General features: G+C 30.8%; 2 protein-coding genes across 7 annotated transcripts; one reads left to right on the top strand and one right to left on the bottom strand.

The window, feature by feature from the left end:
- The first annotated feature begins 1,598 nt into the window (after positions 1-1,598).
- On the top strand, positions 1,599-13,824 carry LOC110628523 (cullin-1). 3 transcript variants are annotated; one of them, XM_021775226.2, is made up of 20 exons: positions 1,610-1,862; positions 2,457-2,602; positions 2,691-2,790; positions 7,319-7,504; positions 7,667-7,714; positions 7,794-7,997; positions 8,074-8,151; positions 9,996-10,085; positions 10,184-10,264; positions 10,377-10,436; positions 11,032-11,058; positions 11,141-11,227; positions 11,326-11,475; positions 11,585-11,640; positions 12,024-12,144; positions 12,236-12,397; positions 12,498-12,641; positions 12,709-12,927; positions 13,053-13,220; positions 13,540-13,824. In XM_021775226.2, the coding sequence occupies exons 2-20, from the start codon at positions 2,475-2,477 to the stop codon at positions 13,639-13,641; spliced, it is 2,211 nt and encodes a 736-aa protein (XP_021630918.1). In that variant the 5' UTR covers positions 1,610-1,862; positions 2,457-2,474; the 3' UTR covers positions 13,642-13,824. The 3 variants fall into 3 exon arrangements, with proteins under 3 accessions (XP_043812013.1, XP_021630918.1, XP_021630928.1); XM_021775236.2 differs by having other exon boundaries at positions 1,612-1,862; positions 2,437-2,602; XM_043956078.1 differs by lacking the exons at positions 11,032-11,058; positions 11,141-11,227; positions 11,326-11,475; ... (5 more) ...; positions 13,053-13,220; positions 13,540-13,824 and adding an exon at positions 11,007-11,030 and having other exon boundaries at positions 1,599-1,862.
- Positions 13,825-19,645: 5,821 nt separating this feature from the next.
- On the bottom strand, positions 19,646-27,928 carry LOC110628510 (probable protein S-acyltransferase 14). Of its 4 annotated transcripts, XM_043956069.1 has the most exons (8): positions 27,780-27,928; positions 26,417-26,623; positions 24,403-24,646; positions 24,228-24,319; positions 22,697-22,820; positions 22,523-22,608; positions 22,356-22,421; positions 20,202-21,553 (listed from the first exon to the last, which is right to left on the bottom strand). In XM_043956069.1, exons 1-8 carry the CDS (start codon positions 27,783-27,785, stop codon positions 21,365-21,367), a joined length of 1,014 nt encoding a protein of 337 aa, XP_043812004.1. In that variant the 5' UTR covers positions 27,786-27,928; the 3' UTR covers positions 20,202-21,364. The 4 variants fall into 4 exon arrangements, 2 of the variants coding, with proteins under 2 accessions (XP_021630898.1, XP_043812004.1); XM_021775206.2 differs by lacking the exons at positions 20,202-21,553; positions 27,780-27,928 and adding an exon at positions 19,646-20,190 and having other exon boundaries at positions 26,417-26,845; XR_002490075.2 differs by lacking the exons at positions 20,202-21,553; positions 27,780-27,928 and adding an exon at positions 20,052-20,190 and having other exon boundaries at positions 21,732-22,421; positions 26,417-26,845.

Genomic DNA, 27,928 nt, shown 5'->3' with positions numbered 1-27,928 from the left:
TCATGTTTTAAGAGATTTAATTCAAATTAAAAATTTTAACTAATAGATCATATATTAGTGATCTAAATTTATTTATACCTAATTATTAATTTGAATGGTTATATCTAATGAAAATGACACTTAATCATCAATCAGCACTTTAAATTAATATTTTAAAATAACTCAAAAGGAAAATTTATGAAAAATTCTAAACTTTATCAATTTTCAATAATTATATTTTAATTTTTTTTTCTTAATGAATATATCCTAAAATCAATTTGTGGATTTGTTTTATTTTTTAATTCAATTCAATTTATTTATAATTTTAGACAATATATTTCTAAATTGATAACTTATTTTTTAATATTTTATTTAATATTATAATAACATTATTTCTAGAAAATCAATAATTATAATTATTTTTATTTAAAAAATGATATACTTAATATATCTGTTTCGTCTTAATTTAGCTTTTGTTTAATTAAACTTAAATATTTTAAAGAATATAATAAATATAATTATTTTTTTAAATAAAGAGAATAGTAATTTTTAATTTCTTATAGATAATTTCATCATAATACTTATAATATATAATAATGTAAAAAGTATTAGAAATGTACCATTCTAAATTATAAATAAATGGAATTGAATTGATAAATCAATCCAAATATAAAAATTAACTTTAGATTACAATTGTTAAGAAAAAATATTTAGAATAATAATTGTTAAAATTAATAAAATTTAAAATATTTTTATTATTTAAATTAAAATATTAATTTAAAATATTAAGTAAAATGATAACGTGATATTTCTATTAAATTTAATAATCAAATTAGCAGTAGATACAAATAAGTTTAACAATCGAATAGTCGCAATAGTAATCGAAATAAAGGACACCTATTAAATTTAATAATCAAATTAGCAGTAAATATAAATAAGTTTAACAATCGAATACTCGCAATAATAATCGAAATAAAGGACACCTAAAAATAATAATTAAAATATAAAAATAAAAAATTAAAATACAAAAATACAGAAGAACATGATATTGATGAGTGTTGTCCATCGACAAAAGTAAAACTAAGAAAAGAGATATTGTAGAGTCTAATTAAAAAGCTAACCAAAATCATAACCATAGACATACAGTTCAAAGTTACGACATCATACATACAGTAATTCTCCCCACTAAAAATTAGAGTCAAATCCCTGAAAAACGAGTTCCTTCGTCAACGTTTTCCTTACCAAAAAGGAACAATTACCATTCAAAAACCAAAAAAGCAAACAAAGCATACACAATTGAAAACAAAATGACAAAATTTTTCCTTTTTTATGTCAAATAGGAGCCACATAAGAGACTTAATGATCACGTAGCCTATCAAATCTCTATTTTATAAATATTTTATTTTAAATTCTAAAAAATTAAATAATTTTTTTTAAACACCAAAAACATAAATTTATGGTAAAAAGCATCAAGGTAAATTTATCTAGATCTAACCCATAGTAACCCAACAAAAAAATATGCAAATATTATTTAATTTTTATACGAAGAATCCCATATATATATATTTAAAAAAATCATATATTAGTGTCATGAGTTGACTGGTCCAGATAAGATTTGCCATACGCATATATTTTGCTAAAATACCAGTTATTAATCAGCTATAAACCCCTATGCATGATTTTCACCAACAAACCCAACCCTTTACCGGTTTGCAGTTTTCGCTGTTTCTTTAGAGCGACTAAGAGGCATTTCCATCTCTCTATCTCGATTTCTTAATCCATAGGGTTAGGGTTTCTCTTCAACTTTTCGCTCTATTAAAGGGCATCAACTCCCGTTTTCATTGTCCTCGATTCTCATTCTCATTGTTTTCGATTTTCATTCGGTATGTATTGCTCGATTATTTGTTTTAATTTGATATTTGATTTTTTTTTTTTGGTTTATTTCTTATCATGATTTAGTTTTAGCCTTGTAGGACTGGATGATTGTGGTTTGCTTTAGGAGCATTCAATAGTTTATGTTGACTTTCTGCGTTTTGGGCGGTGTTTGTCTCGTGCTTTCAATGAATTTTTATTGCATTTTGATTAATTTCAGCTTATATTTGTTTATCGATTAGCTTCTTTTATTTTCTGGGTGATTTTATTTTATTTTTTCTAATTAAAGTGAATACTTCAGTTTAGATTTTTGTGATTTCTTCATCATTTGGCTTCTTGTTATGTAGAGTTCTGTTTGTTCATGTGTCCACATTGCTTATAATGTTTATTTCTTTTAGTAATAGTGGTGGTGTCTCCTGTAATGAAGATCAGTATGAATGTTAAAAAGGCAAAACCTGAATTAATACTGTTGTTTGGTACAATAAAATTCTGCTGTTTTTTCTCATGTAGTTCAGAGGTTTGTGTAGGGTTATGCATTTGTGATCTCTTTCCTGATCTCATTAATCACCAGCCATGTTTTAGTAGTTTGCTTTTCAATTTGGCAGGAATTATTCCTCGACAACATGGAGCGCAGGACAATTGAATTGGATCAAGGTTGGGACTTTATGCAGAAAGGTATCACAAAGCTGAAGCGGATTCTGGAAGGATCAGTAGAGCAATTCAATTCGGAAGAATATATGATGCTTTATACGTAATCTTTCTTTCATTATTCAATTTAGTGTGATGAACCTTCATATAGTTTTATCATTCTGCTGACTTTTCCAATTTAACCACTGCAGAACTATATATAATATGTGTACACAGAAGCCTCCTCATGACTATTCTCAGCAGCTCTATGACAAGTACAGGGAGGCTTTTGAAGAATATATTAATTCTACGGTACAAAGATACCTAAATTAATGTTTTGTTCTTAAATTTATTGTATGATCTCTGGTTATTGGTTATAAATATGTTATTGTGGAAGATGTCAGTCATGTACACAATATATTTTGTTTTTTGTTAACCTGAAGATTTGGATGACTTTCTAATTTGATTTTTATAATTTTGTTGGGTTATACTACTAAAAATATTGATAAGCTGAAATATTTACAGAGTATGGAGCCAATTCGTTTGAAATCTAAATGAAAACAAGTCTGAAGAGGTTCTAAACCATAGTCAAGGAGTTTTACTAAATAGCAATAATACCTTTAATAGCCATGTTTTGTTTTACTAAATACCAATAATACCTTTACTAAATACCTCAGTCTTGTCCCCTTTACTGATATAGTATAGTATGATTTTTTTTCCCAGCAGCATGTTGTGGAAAAAAAATATAATGGCATTACTTTTTCCTCCTTTTGTAGGACAACTGTCTAATTATTATTTTGAAAATTTTCTGAATTTGATTGTGTGTGCATTTGTTCAGGCAAACTAATGGTGGAGGTTTCTAGATGAAATGATATTTATAATAATAATAATAAGCTTCAGCATAAAACATGTAAGAAGACCGGCCACCTTTTAGTGTTCTTTGAGCACCTTGGACTATAGTTATTAAACCCACCAAATTGGCAGGTTGGGCTAGTGAACCAGACCTCAAACCGGTTTGGGTTTGTAATCGAGCTAGATAAGGAATTGACCTAGTGTGAACTGGTTCACCTGGTGGTTGAACTAGTGAGTTGTTGAGAATTGATTGACCCGATTAGGTTAAATAGTGAATAAAATTTTTTTAAAGTGTCGAAGATAGTAATTGAACTTAAGACCTATTTAAAACACTTTAAAAAATCATAATTAATTGTGCCAACTTGGTAATCATACATTTTTATTCAATAATATATATACACACACACACACACACTCCTATATGTATATATATGTATAGAGTGAAGATTTTGGAAGAATTGTTGAATGTATTTGTATTTCTAACTTGACTTTTACAAATACCTTACATGTCAATTTGTACATAAAAAAGTCTAACAAAAAAGGAAAAAAATAATTACAATTAATCTCCCACAATTAAGGATCCTTGAGTTTTTGGCTAGAATTAGCATATAATCAAGCCAATCAAGCTAAATAAGTTGACACTCTCCCTTAAATTGGTGCATAGATATCACACACGCCCAACTTGCAAACTAACCTGCGATAGGTTCTATTGTTAAGTCTTTTAGTAAACACATTGGCTAGCCGCCTATTAGAGATCACATGAACTAAGTTCAAGACACTATTCTTTAGTTTTTCTTTAATGAAGTGCCTATCAATTCAATGTGTTTCATTTGGTCATGTTAAACTGAATTTTATGTTATATTGATAGTAGCTTTATAATCACAGTGCAAGAGTATCTTGTCCTTCTCGAACAATTTTTGTTCCTCCAATAATCTTTATAACCATAAGAGTTCATACATATCCTAAGCCATCACTCTGTATTTAGCTTCAACACTTGATTGAATAAACACTTTGTTCCTCCTCCAAGTGATAAGGTTTTTTCCCACAATTATACAGTATCCAAAGGTTGACCTCTTGTTTTCAGGAGATGTAGTCCATCTGCATCTATAAAGGCTTCTATAGAAGGTGACCAATTGACTATGTTTGGAGAAAAGAAGACTTTTCCCTAGGGCATACTTCGGATATCGTAGGATGCAGAAGATAGCTTGTATGTGAGGCTCATGGGGAATATGTATAAACTTACCGACAAAACTAATTGTATATACTATGTTTGGTTAAGTGCGTGAGAGATAAATCAATATTCCTACCAATTTTTAGTACCTACCAATCTTAGTATCTGCCAATATTCATTGACTCACTAACGGAAGCTTTTCTAGATATTTGATTTCACATTCTTGAACCAACAACCTTTTTGGTTGAGCCATCTCTTTGTCATTTCTCGTTATTATTATGTTATCAACAACACTGTAAGAAGAGTAACTTTATCCTCAAGGTACTTGAAAAACAGGATATAATCAACATTGCTTTGTTGGTAGCTAAAAAAAATTATGAATCTGCTAAACCTGTTGAACCAAGCTCTAGGAGACTGTTTCATCCGATCTAAAACCTTCTTTAATCTGTACACTTTTTTTTGTGTTTTGTCATCAACAAATTTATGAGGAATCTCCGTATATACCTTTTCCTCTAAATGGAGGAATGCGTTTTTCACATTAAACTGTTATGATGAGTCAAGGATAGTTGCCTTCCATATCTTTGTAGCATTATGAAGTAATAAATAGGATCTAGAAATCTGTGGTTACATAGAGTTGAGTAACCACACCATAACAAGGGAATTTTTTTATTTCCATTGAGCATAGGTTGGATTGATGCTATTTGGATGCTTCTTACTACCATTAATGTAGTGTTGCATGCCTCTAGCCTTGATGAACAACAAGCACGACCTCGAGCAAGCAAGGTTATTTTTTCCATCAACCTTTACGGTACTAATTTGTAGTGAAGGATTATCATTACTTGGTACAAAGGCTCTCCTTTTTTTTTCCACAGTAAAATAAAGCAACAAAGGGGAAAAGACAAGTGAAAAAGGGCTGCCAAAAGACAAGAAACCTAACCCAACACCAACCCAATCAAGTAGTAGCAGTAATAGGCTGGAAAGAAGCCGAGCAAGCTGTTGCTTGTGATTGGGTAAGTGAAATCCGATGAGAAATAGGGACAACAGACTCCGAGAATGGTCATTAGAATGGGAGGACGGATCATCAAGGAGGCAATGAAACTGCTGGGACCAGCGGTGAGAAGAAAGGAGGCCATTAGGTATGGCAGTACCAATTTAGTAGCTTAAGGTTTCAGAAACCCTAAAATTCAAATTGATGCAAATTGAAACCCTAAAATAAGGTTTAGGGCTATGATACCATGAAGGTTTTGGGAGAATTTCTGAATGTATTTGTATTTCTAACTTGCTTTTTACAAATATTTTACATGCAATTTATACATAAAGAATTCTAACGAAAAAGGAAAGAAATAATTACAATTGAAGACCCTTGATTTTTGCCTAGAATCAGCATACAATCAAGCCAATCAAGCTAAATAAGTCAATGATGAGATAACTTTTTTTGTATTAACATTTCATAAATATGAAATCGATAGATACATATTTATATTTTTTTTATTACTCATAAATAAAGATATTTAATAATATCTTTAAAATTTGTTACTTTATGTAAAATTTAAAAATATTATTTAAATATATACAAATATAAGATAATCAATGTTTACCTAATTTGCTGCCCCCCACCCCAAAAAAGAAAGATGATAACAATAATACTAATAATTAAACCACGAATTGGAGAGCAGGTCCCAAAGCATGGTGTGGTAGCATTCCTGATTGCTTCAGTACATGATCTGGATTGCTAAAAATGGCATTCCTGTTCTTGGTTTAATTTCATTTGGCAAGAGCCTAAGTAGCAGTGATGTAATACGAAGTGACACCAAAAGTAGAAAACAAGAAGAGAAGCAGAATATCGGATGGAAAAGGACTCTATGATTAAATCAAATTAGGTGAGATTGGGTGTGATATTACTTCTCTTTTTATTATGAGGAATGAACGACTTGCAGCTGTTCTTACTAAATTTGGAAGAAGAAGAAAACAAGTGGAGATGCCGAATGTAGAGTGGAAAAGGATTCTCTGATCAAATTAGGTTAGGTGAGATTGTGTGAAATACTGCATGTTTATTAATTATTATGGAGAAGCGGGAGGGTTACTCTTGTGGCTCTTTCTTTAGAATGTAATTGCCGGCTATTATAAAAAAAAAAAATCACTTTTTTTTTGGTTTGGGCCAATTAGTATATTAAATATTATTTTTTGAAGTTTAAATATTCAGCTGGCTAACGTATTCACATTGTATCCCATAGAAGTAAATTATTATTTGATTAGTTGTTTTTATAGTTGGGAATTATATTAGTTTAAGTGTAATTCGCATATTGTGTTTGGAATTAAGATAATTCACATACCAAATTTTGAATTGACGTACTAACTAAGCCTATGCCCTTATGTCCTATATTTAAGTAAGTGGTGTATTGTGTACCTGTACAGCTGTACCTGTACCTTCACCTCAGTGTGTTGAGTTCCAGATAACTATGCAATTTGGCATTATCTGGCAGAGCAAACATATAGGGGAGGGAATTGATTTGTTAGTGGATTTGCTGTTCTTTTGAAGCAGGACCTGGATGGTTATACATGGATTCGTTGTTGCATATGATGTATTAATGGATTCTACTGCATGTAGTATACTTTTGCAATCATTTATAAAATCTCTGTTGTTGTGATTTGTATTGAGAATGAGGCTGTTTCCATGTCACAGTTTATCACGATTCAAAATTTATTGGTATATATTATGGACTAGTTCTTTATTTTTTTAATTGATGAACAACTTGGCTTCATGATGTACTGCATTCACCGAGTAACAGCTCCACCTCACTTTGTATTCTGAACCAGGTTCTGCCATGTATAAGGGAGAAGCATGACGAGTTTATGCTGAGGGAGCTTGTGAAAAGGTGGTCTAACCATAAACTCATGGTTAGGTGGCTGTCACGCTTCTTTCATTATTTGGACCGTTACTTCATAGCTCGGAGGTCGCTTCCTGCACTTAATGAAGTTGGGCTGACTTGCTTCCGTGACCTGGTTTGTTAATCCCTTCTACACACCATGTTGCCTATGCCAGAATGAAATGTTTATGCACAGCCTTAGCTTTCTCTCAGTTTCTAATATTCTTTCCCATGATTATTTTCTCTGTTTTGATGGTTGTTTGAATGATAGTTTTTGTTATATTTATCTCTTGTTCAGGTCTATGGAGAAGTAAATGGAAAAGCTAGAGATGCTGTGATTGTTCTTGTATGTTACTTCTTTATCCATTATAATGTTACTTCTTTTTTCCCTCATTAATTGATCATCAAATTCTTTTGGTGTTCAGATTGATAAAGAACGTGAGGGGGAGCAGATTGATAGGGCATTGTTGAAGAACGTTTTAGATATATTTGTTGAGATTGGAATGGGAGCAATGGATCGTTATGAACAAGATTTTGAAACACACATGCTTCAAGATACTGGTGCTTACTATTCTCGTAAGGCATCAAACTGGATTTTGGAGGATTCTTGTCCAGACTATATGCTGAAGGCAAGTACTTGTACTAATCCATACTTGTTTGTGATTAGACTTTGTGATCCTCCTGACACCCCTCTTGAAATTGCAGGCTGAGGAGTGCTTGAGGAAGGAGAGGGATAGAGTTTCTCATTACTTGCATTCAAGCAGTGAGCCAAAGTTAGTGGAGGTTAGTTCAAACTCCCATTTCATGTATTTCACAACTGAATAATGGGGATTGAGTTTTTGCTATATTTTTTTTTTTTTTTTTAAATATGAGCTAATATTTTTGTATGATGCATATTAACAAAGTTTATTGTTGGAGTAAGCATTACTTTCCCTTTTAGTTATCAAAGACAAATTTACGATTTGAATTAAATGGAAATACTACTTATTGCGGAATTCATATTCTTGTTAGATGATTTCTATTTATTAATCTTATAAAGTTAATAATGGATCTATTTATGGTGGGTATATGGAAAATTGAAATCAAATAACAACTAGGATACTCAAGTAGCATTGTCCAAGAGAAAGTTCGGTTAGGATCTAGCTATCTAGGTCTTAGTGAAAGTTAGCCTATACCAACCAGAGTGGAGAAAGGGATTCGTATCTCCAACTTAATTAAGACGAGGTTGAGTTTGGGCCTGCTTCCTCTGATAACAGCCCTAGGATGCTCTTTTGAATTTTTATCAGAATTCAGAACCACTCCAATGGTAATGAGGAGGTAAAATTTATTTTGAGTTTAAATGTTTTGTGAAGCTCATAGGCATATTGCATAACTGATTCCAATTTCCAAATCATCGTAAAACCTATACCATGTCATAGCATATTTGAAATTTTTAGAAAGATGGTGAGGATAAAAGGAAGGAAGAGAGAAAAGAAAGGCAAAAAACAAAAGACTACATTTTGATTGACTTGTGTTATTTCCACATTACATAGAACTCCATATATTTATAATGGAAGATACATGATATATATGGAATGCTATCATCACGAATCACTACTAAGACTTTGCTAATCAATCTCATGATTTCTTAGGATCATGAGATTCTTCAATGAAACATATACCATGAATTAAGAAAAAATCTCATTAATTCCTACCCTCCTCCTTAATAAGATTTTTTGCTAAAGTCATGGAAATTATTATCAAGCACTATTTTTTTTGCTTTTATCTGTCACTTCTACTTTTCTTTTTTCAGTACTGTGTGGAAATTGAGAAACATAGAGATAATTGGAGAAAAATAGCTTGGGACTCCAACCCACAGCTTTGATACTCAAACATAGGAGAAAATAAGCTTTGGGACTCAAACCCTCAGCTGCAAAGAAGAAAGACAAGCAGAGAAAGATTCATCAAAATGTTTAAATACTAGGAAAGCCATAATTGAAAGGCAATACAATGAGAATTCCCAAACAGGACAATAGAAGAAGAGAAAAAGTGCACTGGGACTTCAAACCCAACTCTGAAACTGTGAAGAAGGAAAGGAGAAGGGAGATTAAGAAAGTAGAAACCCCAAAATTTTGTTTAGGCTCTAATATCGTGTGAAATTTTTAGAAAGATGGTAAGGCGGAGAAAAGGAAGGAAGAGAGAAGAGAAAGGCAAAACACAAAAGGCTACATTTTAATTAACTTGTGTTATTTTCATATTACATAGAATTCCATATTTGTAATGGAAAATACATGATATATATGGAATGCTATCAGTATAAATCACTTAAAGATTTTACTAGTCAATCTCATGCTTTTCTCATAAGCATGAGATTCTTCAATGAGACATCCCATTAATTAAGCAAAAATCAGATTACTTCCAACAGCATATAAATGCTAAGTTGACCCAACTGCTAATAAAAAACGCACATCTATAAATCAACACCGCCATTTCTGTACAGGAAGCTTCTTCATCTACTCTCATACTCTCATTTGGAAAGGATTATAAAGCAGCATCTGGAGATGTGATTCATGTCCCTTGTTTATAGATGTTACAACTAAAGTTTTGAGTTCATATAAAGATGATTTGTTCTGTATTTCTGTTTGTAGAAAGTGCAACATGAGTTGTTGGTGGTCTATGCAAATCAACTGCTTGAAAAGGAGCATTCTGGATGTCGTGCATTGCTTCAAGATGATAAGGTATATTCTGTAGTAGGCTTCATTTTTTTATTATTTCTGATTATTCTTGCAGTGTATACTCTATAGTCAATAACCATTCGATTTTATTTATGATGTAGGTGGAGGATCTTTCAAGGATGTATAGGCTTTACCATAAAATACCCAAAGGCTTGGAACCTGTTGCTGCTATTTTCAAGCAGGTTAGTGGCAGGTCTCTGCATTTGTGCTATCTTACTAGTAAAGGGGCCTAGGATTTTTTTATTATTATCTTGTGGGTATGTTACTGACAGTCTGACACCTGCCTTTTCACAGCATATTACTGCTGAAGGGACTGTCTTCGTCCAACAAGCTGAAGATGCTGCGAGTAGTCAGGTTCATCATTATGATTGCTTTCTTTATACTTCTCATTAAAATTTGCATCTTGTCATATGCTGGTTTAATACTTCCGTTCTGGCATAAGAAAATGACCTTGTGGGTGGGGAGGAATGGACATGGAGAAAATGACAGGGAAAAAGTGTAGAAGGTGAAGTTTGTTGTCACTCATGTTTGTATAAGAGAGAAAATAAAATTAAAGAATATAGTGCTATTAATGTTGTAATTACAATAATATCTTTTTTTTTATGCACAACGGTATTGGCAAATGTGTGATTTTATTCATTCGCACTGCAAAATTATGTTCATTAGGTGTTGCATTAGGGAATTTTTTTTCTTCTTCTTTTCCCCTTCCCTATTTGCTATTCTTGCAGTTGCATTAGGTGTTGCTTCAAGCTTCAACCCCCTCCACTTCTGTTCCTTTGCCCCTTTCCTTTCCTTGTCCATTTCTCGGACACTTGTATCAGGCATGAGAAGACTTGGGAGTTTTCTGGGTTGTCATATAGAGACTCCATGTATTTGTGGCTGAAATTTTTATTTTATCTTTTCAATTTTTTTTGGGGAGCTAAGTGTTGAAAATTATGTGGCTCTACAGGCTGCAAGTGGTGGTATACAGGAACAGGTAAATCCCTAGATTACATGTTTTAGATATCTGGGAATAACATGGAGGACCAATATCTCTGATCTATTAATGTGATCTTCAGGTTCTTATCAGAAAGATAATTGAGCTGCATGACAAGTATATGGCATATGTGAATGATTGTTTTCAAAATCACACCCTCTTTCACAAGGTTTGTGGCATTTCTGGTGTAGGTGCCATTATGTTGCCTAAGGTTTGTCCTATCACATTGTCTAAGTCCTTTTTGGCTATTCTTTGGTGGTTCTTTAGGCAATGAAAGAGGCTTTTGAGATATTCTGTAATAAAACAGTCATAGGTAGTTCAAGTGCAGAACTACTGGCAACATTTTGTGATAATATCCTCAAGAAGGGTGGAAGCGAGAAACTGAGTGATGAAGCCATCGAAGAAATGCTGGAGAAGGTGGCATATTATTTATTTCTCTTTAGTGTTTAGACAAACATTTAAATTTTCACAGAAATTTCAAGAGTTATTGCTGGCATTGATTTTCCATTGTGTTTAAATTTTGCAGGTAGTAAAATTGCTGGCATATATCAGTGATAAGGACCTTTTTGCTGAATTCTACCGGTAATCTAATCTTCAGTCAGTACTATTTGGTTTATTGTACTTCGGGTTAATTTCACCCATCGTTCCTTAGATGGTTATATCAGGAAGTCGCTCAACTTTAATTTCTATCCAATTTGAATATCATTAATGTCTCCATATCCTGCTATCACCAATTTATAGCACGTTATGGGGATTTTAATGCCCCTTCAGATTCTGTACCCAAACTGAAGGATGATTACAGGGATTTTAATGTCGCAAATAGCATGGTTACTCAAATTGACGTTGAGGGAGTTCTATGATATATTGAAATTGAGAGACTTCACTGATACAACCACCTACTTTAAGGATAATGAGTGAATTAGCCTATTTTACGTCATTGTTTTTCTTTCTCTGGCTGTTGGCAGCAAGAAGCTTGCTCGTCGCCTTCTTTTTGACCGGAGTGCTAATGATGATCATGAAAGGAGTATACTTACAAAACTGAAGCAGCAGTGTGGTGGACAGTTCACTTCAAAGATGGAGGGCATGGTAAGTTGGCCCCGCGTAATTTGGTGATATTTATCAATATATCCATGTAATTTTTTGGTGATTTCTTGTGGATTCCTTTTGTATTTTCCAGGTCACAGATTTGACACTGGCAAGGGAAAATCAGACGAGCTTTGAGAAATATCTTGGCAATAACCCAAATGCACATCCTGGGATTGATTTAACAGTTACTGTTCTGACAACTGGATTTTGGCCCAGTTATAAATCCTCTGACCTCAATCTTCCTGAAGAGATGGTAAACTTCTTTTAATATGAGCATTTTGGTAATAGTAACGGGCTTTTTCTGCTCGTTTTCCCGTGTCCATTAGTTATTTAGAAATATATTTGTTTTCCAGGTCAGGGGCGTTGAAATTTTCAAGGAATTCTATGATCAGAAAAGCAAACATCGGAAACTTACATGGATATATTCACTGGGGTCTTGCCATCTAAATGGCAAGTTTGAGCAAAAAACTATTGAGCTGATCGTGTCAACCTACCAGGTTTGTTATACACGTCCCTGCATTTGTGGAATTGGGGAAGATGCTAATTCTGACTATGATATTACAGGCTGCTCTCCTGCTGCTTTTTAATTCTTCAGATAGACTCAGTTATTCTGAGATTATCACCCAGTTAAACTTGACCCATGATGACTTGGTTAGAGTGCTTCATTCCTTGTCTTGTGCCAAGTATAAGATCCTTGCAAAGGAACCAAATACAAAGACCATTTCCCAAACAGATTACTTCGAAGTCAACCACAAATTCACTGACAGAATGAGAAGAATCAAGGTAACTTTGTGCATTGTAATTTTTCTGTGTTGTTTGCTGTGCTGGAATCGGATGACCAGGACCATTGACTTCTAACTATTGTTCAATTGGAGATTATGAACATTTGAAAATTGTTGCAATTGTAGATACCTCTTCCCCCTGTGGATGAAAGGAAGAAGGTTGTTGAAGATGTCGATAAAGACAGGAGATATGCTATTGATGCTGCAATTGTGCGCATAATGAAGAGTAGGAAAGTTTTGGGCCATCAACAATTAGTCTCAGAGTGTGTTGAGCAGCTGAGTCGCATGTTCAAGGTATGAATATACATGCTCTTGACTATGAACACATATTAGTGAGAAAGACAAGTTGAGGAACTTTGCTAATGACCGGGTAATTTAGGATTTGTACTAGGAAATTGAACTTTTGATCTGGTCTGATACTCCTTCCTATATTGTGCATGGTTACCCTCTGTTGAAAAATCCTGAATAAAACCCTTTTCTGAATGGGAATTGGAGCATAGCCGCCGGAAACTAGTTTGAGAGATAAATAAGATCTTTTTGTTGGAGCACCGTGAATTGTTTCCTGATTTCTTTTATGTTGTTTCATTATTGTAACACGGATTTGAATTTGCAGCCTGATATCAAGGCAATTAAGAAGCGAATGGAAGATCTGATCACCCGGGACTACCTGGAGAGAGACAAGGAGAATCCAAACGTATTTAAGTACTTGGCATAATTCAACAAACAAAGCAGGTGTGCGCCTTTGATTGAACTTGTCATGTTTTTGCTGAGAAGGATCAATTTCAGAAAGAGGATGTACAGTTGACAGTGACTTAACAATTAAATTACTGTACATGATGTAGTTGCAGTACCTTGTTTTCTGATATTACAAGTTAGCAATATCAAAGAATTTTTTTTTAAGTTATTATTATTATTATCATCATGGTCACTGTCATCATCGTCACTGCTCACTACTACGACTACTATTACATCTACGCCTTAAAAGCAATTTTGGGCTATGGTCATCTTACCATCTGCTGTTGGATAAAAATTAGTAGGAATATCAATTACTCTTTACTTCTACGCCTTAGATTGAATGATCCAGATTTGGTGAACGATCTTTATTTTCTTTTGGAGCTTAAAATTGGCCAGCAAATGGTAAGTTTAGCGCCAGGGCTCAAGATCCTGTTGTGGCAGAGCCGTAACCTAGCACGAAAAAGCAGAAGAGGAAGAAGAAACTAAAGAGCAGAAGCGGAAGAGAAACAGTAGTGGTGAGAGAAAATACTAGCAGGTAGGAAGAAGATTCTTTTGTTTCATTCAACATCAACCATTCTTCAATTTTACACGTATGCAGCATTTCTAAAATTTCTGTCTTATTCTTTCAATTGCAACTAATCTCCTAACTTAACATCTTGTCAAATTTGATATCAGCTCAGTTCATTAGCTCATTCAACTCATCCACTATCTCCAGTCACAACTTACCATAAGTTTAAGGATGGGAGGAAAGGTTAAATTCAAAAAAGCCATAAATTAAATTACATAATATTCTTAGTCACCCACTAATTAATTTTCTTTAATCCTTAGTTCACATTTTTTACCGTGTACATGTAGATCAGTGTTTCTTTGTTTTGGTTCTTTAATGTGGTTGACTGAAGGGGAAATGTACTTTGCATTTTTTTTTTTTTTTATAATTGTATCATTATTTTCTTTTAATATAAAAATATCTTATTAACTATATTTTAATCAGTTTTTGGAGGTTTTGAATCAAACCAAAAAACTGGATCAAACTAAATCGAAATTGAAAATCAGGTGTAGAAATTGATTCGAATTTATTACAATATTTAGTTCTGATTGTAGTTTTTTGTCTAAAATCATATTGGAATCGAACTGAAATCATATTAAATTCAGACTAAACCAAAATTGTATCGGAATGATAACCATATCAAAAAATAAATTTATATATATATATTTTTAAATAATTTATAATAATACTATCATTATAATATATAGTTTTTATATATCATATAATTTTAATAAAATTATACACATATAATTATAATATTATTTAATTATTAAATATTTTTTTACCATTTTATTTAATCAATTTGATTATAATTTATTCTATATATATAATATACTAATAGAATTATAGTATTAGAATATAAATAAAATAATTATATATATATAATTGTTATTATATATATATATATATATTGAAGAACTGATAATAATAATAATATAAAATTATTATATCTTTTAATCACTAATTAATTTATTAAATATTTATAATGATATAATTTAACTAATTTCATTAATTAATTAATCTATCTAAATAAATTATGTATATGAACTACTTCAAAATATAAATTATTAAAATAATTATATATAAATCTATATATATATATATACTTATAATTATTATTAGTAATTATATGTATATATATAATTATTATATATTTTAGTTATTAGTTAATTATTAAAGATTTATAAAGGTATAATTTAATTAATTAATTATACTTTATTCTATTTAAATATATTATATATTATCTCCATACTAATAGAGTTAATACTAATAGAATATAAATTATTAAAATTAATTATATATATATATATATATACACTTGTAATTGCTAGTATTACTTCTATATAATTGTTAATTAGATTATATATATTAATAAAAAATAAATTAAATTAAAATAATTATGACTATTTAAAAAAATACTATTCAATTAAATTATATAATTTTAGATATTACGTAGTTTACATAGTTTTATTATAAAAAGCGAAGGAATTATAAAAAGCGAAGGAAGCTAAACAAATTTAACATATCAAAAGATTAATGAAAGTTTGTTTAGTTGAAATTTATTTTTTTAAAATATTGCAATAAAATTTTTAGAAGTTTGTGAGTTTTATTTTTATTTTTACTTTTTCTTTTACCCCACAATTGACCTGAATGATTTTATAAAAAAAAATTTTTAATGAATTCTTACAGAATCATTCATGATTTCATCTTCAATGAATTCTTGTAAACTCATTTATATGATATCATTTCTGTATATGATAATGTAAATTTTTTAAGTTAATAAATTTTGAACTTTGTAATTTTAAATAAGAATTTTCAAAAACAGAATTCAATTATTGAATTCTTATAAAATTTAAAATTCTTAATTCATAGTTAAGAGTTTGAAAATTATAACGGGAAGACTATATTAGGTTTGATTATTGAATTCTTTTTTTGTAAAATTCTTATTTTATAGTTAAGAATTTAAAAATTATAATAAGAAGACTATATTAGGTTTGATTATTTAGTATCTTGATATATTTTAAATGAAAATATTATATGATATTATGAATGTTTGTTATCATTTTAAAGTTTAAATGTGAAATTTATTAATTTATATAAATAATTTTAATATTATATTAAAAGTATTTAATTATTTTATTTAAATTTAAATTTTATTATAAAAATTGATAACTATATAAAAATTGCAATTGAAATAGAATTGAATTGAAACTGAAAACCTATAAAACTAGATTGAAATCTGATTTTCGTTCTAGTTTTAAAAAATTCAAAGAATCAACTTTCAGTTCCAGCTCCTACAAGAAATCATTTTGAAATTAGAATCACACACTCCTAATTTTTACAATTATACCCATTACTCTTAAAAATTAATACAGAATATTAGTTTATTGTAAGAAACCTCTATATTAACAAATAAGAATGCTAAATAGAGTTGTCTCATTCATTTATGTTTATGATATTTGTTTTGAATTAAGCGTTTCGAGGTTTAATCACGAAAAAAAATTATTTTTAAATTTAAATATTACCCTAATTATTTTTTTTTAGTCTAGGGTTTATAAATTTTTTTAAGAATATAATTATATAAATATTATTAATAAAAAAATTAAGAGTATAATTATAAAAAAATATAAATTTAAAATTTTTATGGATATTATCACTCCATTAAAAGTTAAAACTTTAACCATTTATTTGAACTTAAAGATTTTATAAAATTTCAATGTAATTCAATTTTTTCTATTAATTTTTATTTACATTCAAAGAATTTATTTTTTTTAATTTATAAAATCTTAATTTTATAAATTAAATAAAATCATGTATAATTTTATAAAAATTTATTTAAAATTTTAATTTTTTTTGTTTTTATAAAATCATGTCAAACAGAAAGTTGTTTGGCAATTCACATTGAAATTTGAATTTTTTAAAAAAATTTTTTATCATGCAAGGTTGACCAAGCCCAAAATTTTTAAGAACCCAAAAAATTGATGGACCACTCGACAGCATGACTGTACCGACTAACCGACAAACTACCCCCTCGATTCATACTCTGATCACATCATTTATATCCCAGTAGTGAGGAGTACGAGAAGTCACACAATCGCAGGCCACTTACCTAAATCAAGTCAGAAGAAGACCAACAACGTGGGAGGCCTACATGTAAGGGTCGCAATAATTGATGCAACTTATAAACACAGCATAAAACCCAAAAATAAAGAGTCAGAATTAAAGTTTATTTGTATTTATATTAAAATCGTATTAATCTGTTTATAATAATATATTAATAATCATGTAGTCACATATTGATCCGTTAATTTAATTTAATATATTTATAATCTAATTTATTATTCATGTCACATGTCAATCTATAATTATTTTATTAAATATATATATATATATATTATTTAATATAAATATTTATTTTTTTAGTTAATTTCTATTTTATTTTATGTATTTATATAATAATTAAATATTGTATTATCCTTTTTTGTTAAAATATTAATTTGTTAAATATGAAATGTAACTTTATTTGATGTTAAATAATTAGATTTTATATTTTAATATAGTATTAAATTATGAATGTTAAAATAATTATATAACTTTCATATAATATATTATTTTATAAATATTAAAAATATTAAATTTTTATTAAAATATATTTAAAAAATTAATATTAAATCGCATTAAAATTCATATTAATAGGTTTATGGTATCAAATGTGATAAATGAACTAAATCATGTGATTTTAATTGAATATGATTAAATTATCGTATTATATCATGTGATTTATATAATAAAAGAATTATGTTAATATTTTAATTTTTTAAATAATTTATTAATCGTGTTGTATTTATATCGGTCAATAATTAAATTTCAATCAATACAAATATGATCCACCAACCCGAATTGCCATCAAACATTTCAAGAAGACACGCAAACCAGCAATCATCCTCATCGAGCCATAACCACCCAACTCCAAAACATTAACTAGAGGCTCCCACAGAACCAATACCAGCCACCACTATAAAAGAAATTGGTTAATGGTCTATTAGTCATAGAGCCACTTTTTTTAGCAAACTTAATACTCCAACCTCTAATAGCTCAAGACAGCAAAGATCAAAAACACGAACACATCAACAAAACATCCCCAAGAGCAGTCACCCACAATCGAAATCATAATTTAAACAAAGAAAAACGGAAATTATTAACACAAAACCAGCAGCGGACACCCCTCACCGAAAGGCGAAAGAATTCGATACACAACTCTCTTCTCCGTCGCTCTCTTTCCTTTCAAGCAACATCCCCAAGAGTATTTAATGTTAAAATATCATTTAAATGTTATTAAAAAAGCAATTAAAAAAATCTGCTTTAATATTTTAATAAATAAAATATATTAAATTTATTTATAATTAATTTTTACACTCTCTTCCTTATCAGCTACTTTTGATAAAGTAATTTATCATAACTGTTTTTCTTCCACTAACTATTCTTTCTCTTTTTTTTCTGGTTTCTTCCACTAACCATTCTTTCTATCTTTTTTTTTTAATTAATTTACTTAAATAATTAAGTTATAATGATTTCAAAATTCATAATCTATAATATAAAACTATATAATATAATATATATACATATTATTTTCGGTTGAAGAATATTTCTATTTAAATAAATGATAATTTTATATTTATCAAAATATATCATTACAATATATTTTTAATTATTTTAAAATATATATTATTTTTTAATTATTTTTTAAAATTTTTAGCAAAACTTAAAATTCAATCTCGATTTGAATACTACGTTTGAGAGATCTAATTATTTTCTTAATCACCACGTAAATTAAGTAGCTAAGTTTTTCTTACTAACAGATGTACCACCAATAGCAACGACCATGTACAATGTTTATTATTTTTATTATTATTATTTGAACACTAACATTGCATACTATGAAAGTCTTTGCAGGCAAAATCACTAGGCAAAGGGTCACAAATTCAATAAGGTCCAGTTCAAATACAACCCATTACCTAAATTAAACAGACAACATCCACACAATATTTAAAAACTTAACCCTAACTGCAGTGAAAAACCAAGTACAAAATGCAGTCTTGTACAAACACATACCACACTAGTTGGAACTTTCAGATCCTCGGACAACTCTGTTAGTCTTCAAGTTTCAAGAATTAATCTTTACTTAGGCTTGAGACGACCTTGAGAAATACAGAGATTAATTATCTTTCCAACCAGGAGGAAGAAATGGATACTCCATCTGATAATGTTGTTTGATGCACTTTAATTTACAGGAGAATTTGATAAAAAAAAAGAGAGGTAATATTACACCTAATCCCAGTTTGAGGGGATAAATGTAATAACACCATAGATCATAGATCACCATTTTCCTGCATTTCAAAGGATTACAAACACAAAATATAGGAACCCGAGAAAAGGATAGCAAAGCTCCGAAATGGAGAGAAAATGCATATGGAGTTAGAAATTAAAACCATTACAAATCTAAACCAAAGAAGAGGTTCGGCTGGCAACTCTGGCTAAACCAGTTGAGGTCTGGAGATAAAACAATGGACGCTTGAATTTGATTTTCAACTTATAGCAAATACGATAAAACGTTGAATTTAGCTCTGTAAATGCATAGCAAACACAATATTTTTGGCACACAAGCAAAACTTGACATATGTACAGAAGTGCATAGTTTTACCCTTCAACATAATCCAGCCAATGTATCTCGCATAGGTAGAAGTCCAAGCACAAAAGTTCTTGAGGAGCTTACCACTGTTAGCCACTTCTTCCATGATGCCTAAGCCATGAGAAAAGGAATAACATCTTAATAGTCTGTGTTGCCAAATGCAGTTAGAGCTGCTGGAGCTCATTTAGTTCAGGTCTTGTAGGATATTCAAAACCCTGAAGCACTGGCATGCGTTTCAAATCATCTTCTGAGTAAGCAGGGATGAACCAGTACCTCTTGTCCATCCCAAACACCTGATATGTAAAAAAAAAAATAATCAACAATGACTCGCATTGTAGCCTTGGATTACTACAACTTTACTCTATGACAATATCGCTACAGGATAGATTAATTTTCAAACATGATTAGAAGTGAAGCCAGAATTTCTGGTGAAGGGAGAACATAAGGAAAACAGAATTATCAGACATACTACTCTAAGTACTAATTATTCCAACAAAACCAATGACTGAACATTTTAAATTGAGGTTGTACTCTTAAATTCAAAGTAATCCAGAAAATCATTCACAAAAGTACACCTAAGAGTGTTTTGTCTGGATTAATGTCTTGATATCACTTGTCATCAGTTTTAAATACTCAAATACGTCTCAGTTAGCTCAACTGAACTTATAAGCTCTAATCCAAATTAGTTGGGATGCAACTATATCAATTTGTTTCCATCTTTTCACTCGGTTTAGGAATACATTTTCAGAAAAAGTATAAAGCCACTAAATCCTTTTCCAGTATTAAGCTCCACGTGATGCCCCCTTCCTTTCTTATCTACTTCACTGTAGGTGCTTTTCGTGGTCTACCTTGCACTCATTTAAACCATGTCAATGTCCCTTCTCTCAACTTTTCCTTAAAAGGTGCCACTGACATCTTTCTACAAATGCATTGATTTTTTTTTTTAAATCCTGTCCATTTTATTTCCCAAGGTTTTAGAAATAGAACTGGTCAATGAACAAGTGAAGAAGGAGGGTTAAGGGTTTAAAGTTTAACTAGAGTCAACTAGGGTTTAACTGATATAATATTAAATAAATATAAAACATATTATAAAACTAATAATTTCTCTAAATACGTTAGTATACTGTTATAGTTAGCAGCTAGGTATATTTTGTAAATGATAATTAAAGGAAATTTAGTTAAATTTTAATATGTAAATAAATCTTAAAAAGTAATTTAACATTTCACTTGAAATTATAGATATTTAGAATGAAATTTCATAATAACAAATAAAATAAAAATGATAAAATAGAAAAATAATTCATGTTTGTATTAATAACTACATAACTAATTCAATTAATTGTTTAAATTAAAAGTTAATGATACATATTTATAAGAAACTGTCAAATTTTACTCCAGTAAGAAAGTAACAAGAATGTGAGACTTCCAGCAGCCCAGGCTGGTTAACTAGGGTGTCAGTTTCACTGGTTAACTGGCTAGTTCATTCTGGTTTATAGCAGTTCCGAAAAAATACAGGTTTGTGTGTGAACCGAACCGGATCAGGCTCTGGTTCCTGGTTAAACCAGTCCGGCCAGCCAGTCCAGTTAGGTTTTCACAACATAGAATTTCCCCATCCTCAATTTTGCCATATAAATCTTGTGGATATGTTGGTTTTGACTGCACACATGTCATTTGAATACATTGGAGACAAAATCAGATAAGAGGTTAGAACTTTTTAAAATAATGACAAAAAAATAATAATAATAATAATAGTAGTAGTAATAATAATAATGCAACCTACAAACAGTTGTTGACATAAAACATAAAAGCAAGGAAAAGTAGATGAATGAATTACCAGCCTAGCCCTACAGCAGTTTGAAGTCTTGCAAGAATCCATATAACAAGGAAAAGTGGCGATGATTTAATAGGTACTCATTGCCAGGAGAGCCACTGTAAATACATCCAAATGATATCTACAGGCTTTGGCCAGTGAAGCCACAAAACAGAAGTGCAGTATTCCAATTTCCACATGTACAATTCAATCATTTGATTACAATTGTATCAGAAGAATCCAAGTTAAGAAGAATGTTAGCTGCATGTATGGGGGCTTCAACGAGCAAATGTGGATGTACCAAACCAAAGACCAAAGTATCAGATCTCAGTTTGTAATTTTCACTAAAAGTCTAAAACCATCTGTGCTATAAAAGTGACTCAAGGACATTTATAATAATATAGGAGGTCTAGAACACATTAGTTAAAAACCTTAGCTTCAGTAACATAATGATCTTCGGAGAGGAATTACTCAAATCAAGTGAGCAACTAAAAGTGATGGTTTTCTTTCCTGTAGCAGAATATGTGCAAGATGAACCACTATTGTCCAATGAAAATGGTTATAAACTGAAACCTACACGTATGAAGAAGCAAGAACAAGCATACAAAAGAAACAAACATTCAACAAATTTTTTAAGGCAAATATAACCTGTTCAAAGTTTTTCTTCCGTCCAAGATCATATTGCCATTTGGGATCAATTTTCTTCTCATATGCCTGAAAAAAGAAAATCGAGAAAGACTATTATGAGACACTAACTCACAAATTTTGCCAATATTTGAGAAAGAAAGGTAACCATATATAGTAGAAGGAAATACCTCAATGGTGGTTGTATTGGCTAGTACCAACGAAATGTGCATAATCAAGAAGCCCACGACACTCAGTGCAAATGATAAGTTCAATACTGAACTAGTTGAAAAATAACAACAATAATAAGGATACAAGAATTAACTGAAACCATAATATCATAGATGAGTTTTCGTCCGACTCACCAAATGTAATGAAAGTGGCTACCAGAGTTCCTGGTGTTCCAGATATTTCACCATCAGTAAAAAATGCTATGAACAGCCGCAATAATGATAAAGTAACAAGAGTTGTCTCAAGAAATGTGTAAACCTGCATAAGAACATAAATAAAAGAAACCCTCAGAAATTGAATTAGTAGTGCATGTCAATAGAAAACTAATTTTGGAAAAATTGCATACAACTCACATATGCATGTCAACATACTAAGCAAATTTTTTTTTCCCAAATAAAAAACATAGTTATTAAATGCTTGCCCCAGGCACACCTTAGCCCAAGGCTCACCAAATCCCAATCCTAGCGCCTCGACTGGAGAAAGGCACACACCTTATGCGCCTAGGCGTGTGCCCTGTTCCATGTGTAAAGCATTGGTAGGATTCCAGAAAAAGGATTGAGTTATGGGATGAGGTTGGGGGAATTAATGGATCAATGAATAAAAAAGGCAATGGTTGTTTCTTTTTTCGATCTATGATGAAGGTTGTACAAGCTCATTAAGAGAAAATTTGAAAATCTCTTGAGTTAAGTACTTAGCAACTTTTGGCAAAATTCTTATCATATCTCCTTTATTAATTTACTACACTTAAATAGCAAAGGAAAGAGATAACTTCTTCCTCCAAATAAGGAAACTTAAAAGCATGAACTAAACACGGAGCATCACTCTCCTACAGTTAAGGAATTAGAATCAATAACTAATTAAGTGGAGAACATGGCTAAACTAAACCCACAGAATATGGCAGCAGCTCAATCATGTTGCAAGAAAAACAAGAATTTCTTAACTGCCCTGTTTAGTGGCTTTGACCTGCTCTTGCATTTCAATAGTTTTCTTTCTCCATGTGTAAATCTCTTGTATATTAGTAAGGGTTTGCTAACAGAGTTTCTCCATGCGGCCAAAAGGGTTGTTAATAGAAGAGTTCTCAAGTATAATATGCACTACATCCATCGTGCTATTCATTTAATGTGGGACCCACCTGCTGCATTATATTTGCAATTCATTGTTCAATGGTGAAAATAAATGCAATTTTCTTGTTCTTTTTATGGGGCCTGACAGGCTCATAGGTGGTACAATTCCAATGTAAAAGGTCGAACATTGACTTTTGACTATGCACAGAGCACTAACTTTGTACACATCATTGTACATTCTTTCTCCTAGAAAAGAATCCTGAAAGCACCAACCGTATGCTGGTAAATAAATATTAGTTGCCAACCAAGTTAAGGGGCCAAAAAACCAAACCTCTTTACTAAGCCTTGAACCATGTTTAGGACATCTATTTTCTTTATATGTATGTAGAAAGTTATTTTCAGCTAAACAGAGAAAAACAATCTATGCATTTGACCCCAATGAATTTGAGATTGAGACTTAATTACTTTTGGAAAGTGTATTTTCAACATATACCGCAAAACAAGCAACTATGAAGGGTCTATCTAGTTCAAAATCAATAATCTCCAAGCCCTTCTAGCATATGGATTAACATGATCAAACTTTGAAGTATAATTAACATACCAAGAAAAGCAGGAAAAACTTGTAGTTCAGTGCCCCAACACAATTGACAACCCAAACACAATGATGGTCCATTTTCAATATACATCTCCGGCCTGGAATAAAATAAAAAATAAGCAACATTTAATTAGAAACAGCAATAGGCTCTCCTTGAAAGATCTATATGTTAAAAACTTACAAACAGAACAGTGATGACATCGAGGTGGTTTAAACTGGTTGCACTTTCTACAAAATCGCATTCTTTGGTTAGCTGGGTCACCAAATACAGATGACTGGTTTGGACCGAAATTTGAACCATGTTCCAACCCTATCAATGGATCTGCATCACCTCTCTCCTCATCTACTGATGGCCTCCAATTTGGTGGGACACCACCCGGATCCGTTAGAACAGTAGTAAAGTAGCTCCATAATAGCATCACCAACTACATAATGGAAATCAACTACAGAAACTCAGAATAATATATTTACTTTTGTGATCATCAAGCATCATTATTTCCATTAGAGAGTTATCATGTTCCCCAAATAACTTCACCTATGTGATCCAATTTCTAGTGAATGACATGGCAACTGCCCATGACATACAAATGAAAGGCATCATATACGTTTTATATCTTGAAACTTAGCACATCAGCCAACAGATAATCTAGGTAAATGGTTGAGTCTTGGCATAATGGTAAGCTTAGTCCTTTTTCACCAAAGATCATGAGTTCAAATAGTAGAAACAGCCTCTTTGCACCAAAAAGAAGAAAGAAAAGAGAGGAGGTAGGAGAAAGGTTGCATATGATGATGACCCTCGCCTGATTCTTGCAAAGGGAGAAGCCCTGTGCATTGAGATTTTTTTTGTTTGTTATCATTTTCTTTTATTCATTTTGTTATACATAGGATAATCAAAATCTGTGAAGTCCTATAAAACCTAATTTTTCCCGAATAATACAATAAATCATATTCAGATCACAATGAAATCAGAAAATTTCATCAATCTCAGATAGAATGGTTCACGACATTGTTGAGAATTGAGATCTTTTAAACACACAAAAGAAGCTGCTGATACATGATGCTAATCCTATCATACAGTACTGTCACAAAATCAAGTTGACACAAGTTGTTTGTATTATTGACAAGAAACTAAAGCAAAGCGAGTACACAAAATATAACTATTAATGAGCATAATATATAATAGTAGATAGTAGATAATTTAGTTTAAACGATCCTTAGATAGCCAGCAATCTGAAATCCATACAGGTTATGCACAATGGTTACAGACTTAACAGTGTGGAAATAAAGATCAGAAAATGTAAAACATGGCCTGGCAAGGACATACTAACAAATAGTCTTCATATGTATATAGCATTTTCTGCTAAAATGCAAAACTTTTAGACCGCGAGTCAACAATGAACTAGAAAATTCAATACATAAGCATTAACTAACTAGTAAATAAAATTCTTTCTATATTTCTACCAACAATATCATTCCTCTCACCATGAAAAGACAATACATCTAATGTGTATCTAACTATCCATCACATATTCCTGATTCCTGAACTGTGCAAAAAGGATGACATGCAGTTCTAGAGCTATAATTCTTTCTTTGAATGTTTGATAGTTTACTAGTATCAAAAACATATGTATAATTGCTTGATTCTGGAAATCCAAAAGGGACCAAGCACCCCATAACAATATCTTTGCAACATAACATAAGTGAAACAAAAATGCAATTAATCTTTGATGATTCCAGTTTGTTTGGAATAAATCATATGCAAGAAAGGAAGTGAATTAAATACCTTACAAAATCACGCTATTTTTTGCATGATTTCTAATTATTTTCACTTCATGTTTCCAAATATGAGAATTGGTTAAAAAATAAATAAATCAATTGAATTAAATTCCTGCAAATTACTAGTTTTCACAGGGGGAATTAAGAAATGCCGCTTTGCCACCATTGTGCAACAAAATTCAGCTAAATTCCGCTCATCAGAGTCCAAGTCAAAGACAAGAAACAACAATCCTTAAGACTACCAGCTAAACCAGGTCAAGAACAACAGTGGGAATTCTGATGTTAATTCTTCCCACACTTTCCTTGAACTAGCTAAAAACGACCCATAATACACTTCATCGGCATTGAAGAACTAGGCACATCAATGATCTTTTTTTTAAAAGGAAAAAAAAAGGGAGCGAAATTCTGATGGAACTTACCAAAGAATGGAACAAAAGCAAGACAATAAAAGAAACAAGCGATTCGAGGCCGCCATGAAAGAGAGCTGGACCATAATCGGCTATAACAAGGACATAATACGTGAGGCCAATTATTCCAAGGACCATCACCATCATTATAGAGCCAAGGGCACGCAGGGCAGTGCAGAATCTGAACACGTTCCATGCCATTATTCCACCTCCGGATTTCTGCATAATTTTGTCAAAATTAAACCTATAAAGAAGAATTTGTACTTTGGCAATCAACCTTTTTAAGTGATAAATGGGCTACAATCAAACTATGGAGCGAACAAAAGGGTAAGCAACGAAATTTGATTTGTAAGCTTTTGAAATTGCTGGGGAAGAACGACTGAGAATTGTATTTCCTGGCTCCGCTTCGTGTTGTAATTGAAATTGGAAAATTATAATTAATCCGTATGTAATGTGAAAATTATCGTTAGTCTTTGCTTTTGAAAAATATATTAAAATAATTTTAAAATTTTAAAAAATTATTTATTATTTCTTTCGGCAATTTTAGCCTAGATCTAAAATATTTTAATAAGAAAAAATTAATTAATAATTTTTTACAAAATTAAGTATTTTAACATATTTTTTAAAATTAGTGATTATTTGTTGATTAGTTCACATGAATTAAATAATAAATATTTAATTATCAAAATTAATATAAAGATTAAATAATAAATTTTAAAAATTTTAATTAAAATATCAATTAATAAACTTTTTATATTATAAAATTTAAATAATAATTTTTAAAAAATTTTATTATTTAATCTCATAAAAAAATTTATTTTAATTCTTTAATTTTAAAAAATACATTAAATTATTTAGAATTATATTTAACTCTTTTTTTAATTAGATTTAATAAAATTTTTAGATGATAAAACATTGAATTTGGACCGAAATCAAATTGATTAAGTTTAGATTATTAGAAGAAAATTTAATTTAAATGAAATTAAAATTGAAAAATTAAAGTATTGGATTTGAAAAGTATAGAATAAATCTGTTAATTATATTATATCTTAAGAATAAAAAAAAAAAATTTTTTAAACTAATGCACCGAAATTGTATTTTAGCATGGTTTTAAGGCAAATATAGAGATGCAGCAAAGTAGAAAGTCCAACTACATACGTCGTAGACTAATTCAAAGCCCTACAATGATCAGTCTAACTAATCCAATTCAAACCCTAAAAAAAATCGAGACTCTTTTACAACCTTCGAGATCAACAACTTCATTGGTGGTAACCGTAAAACTACCAACCTCACCCGAGACATAGCCAAAACCCATATGCACGCAATCAAAATCAGTACAGGTGAAGCACAATATCAGTGATGGTGGAACACTCACTGTCATTTCAATCTCCTATATATTTAGGAAAGCCAAAGTCATGGAGCGCACGGCTATGAAATCCCTAAAGCATCATAACAGTATCTCTGCTGAGCACCATATCAGGAATCACACCCATTAATTGACCGATAAAGACCCACAACATGCAA

This window comes from Manihot esculenta, chromosome 1, assembly GCF_001659605.2.
Source record: "Manihot esculenta cultivar AM560-2 chromosome 1, M.esculenta_v8, whole genome shotgun sequence".
Taxonomy (NCBI): domain Eukaryota; kingdom Viridiplantae; phylum Streptophyta; class Magnoliopsida; order Malpighiales; family Euphorbiaceae; genus Manihot; species Manihot esculenta.
Note: the sequence above shows the minus strand (reverse complement) of the source record. Positions and strands in the feature narration are given on the sequence as shown.

Excerpts from the sequence above, each read along its gene's own strand:
- LOC110628510 (XM_043956069.1), bottom strand. Across the intron at positions 22,609-22,696 it reads AGCCACTTTCATTACATTTG|TATTGAACTTATCATTTGCA; the intron begins GTGAGTCGGACG and ends CAACTAGTTCAG. Across the intron at positions 21,554-22,355 it reads GGAAGAAAAACTTTGAACAG|TCAAAACCAACATATCCACA; the intron begins GTTATATTTGCC and ends ACATGTGTGCAG.
- LOC110628523 (XM_021775226.2), top strand. The coding sequence starts at position 2,475 with ATGGAGCGCAGGACAATTGAATTGGATCAAGGTTGGGACTTTATGCAG. Across the intron at positions 2,603-2,690 it reads GAATATATGATGCTTTATAC|AACTATATATAATATGTGTA; the intron begins GTAATCTTTCTT and ends TAACCACTGCAG. Across the intron at positions 11,476-11,584 it reads TCGAAGAAATGCTGGAGAAG|GTAGTAAAATTGCTGGCATA; the intron begins GTGGCATATTAT and ends TAAATTTTGCAG.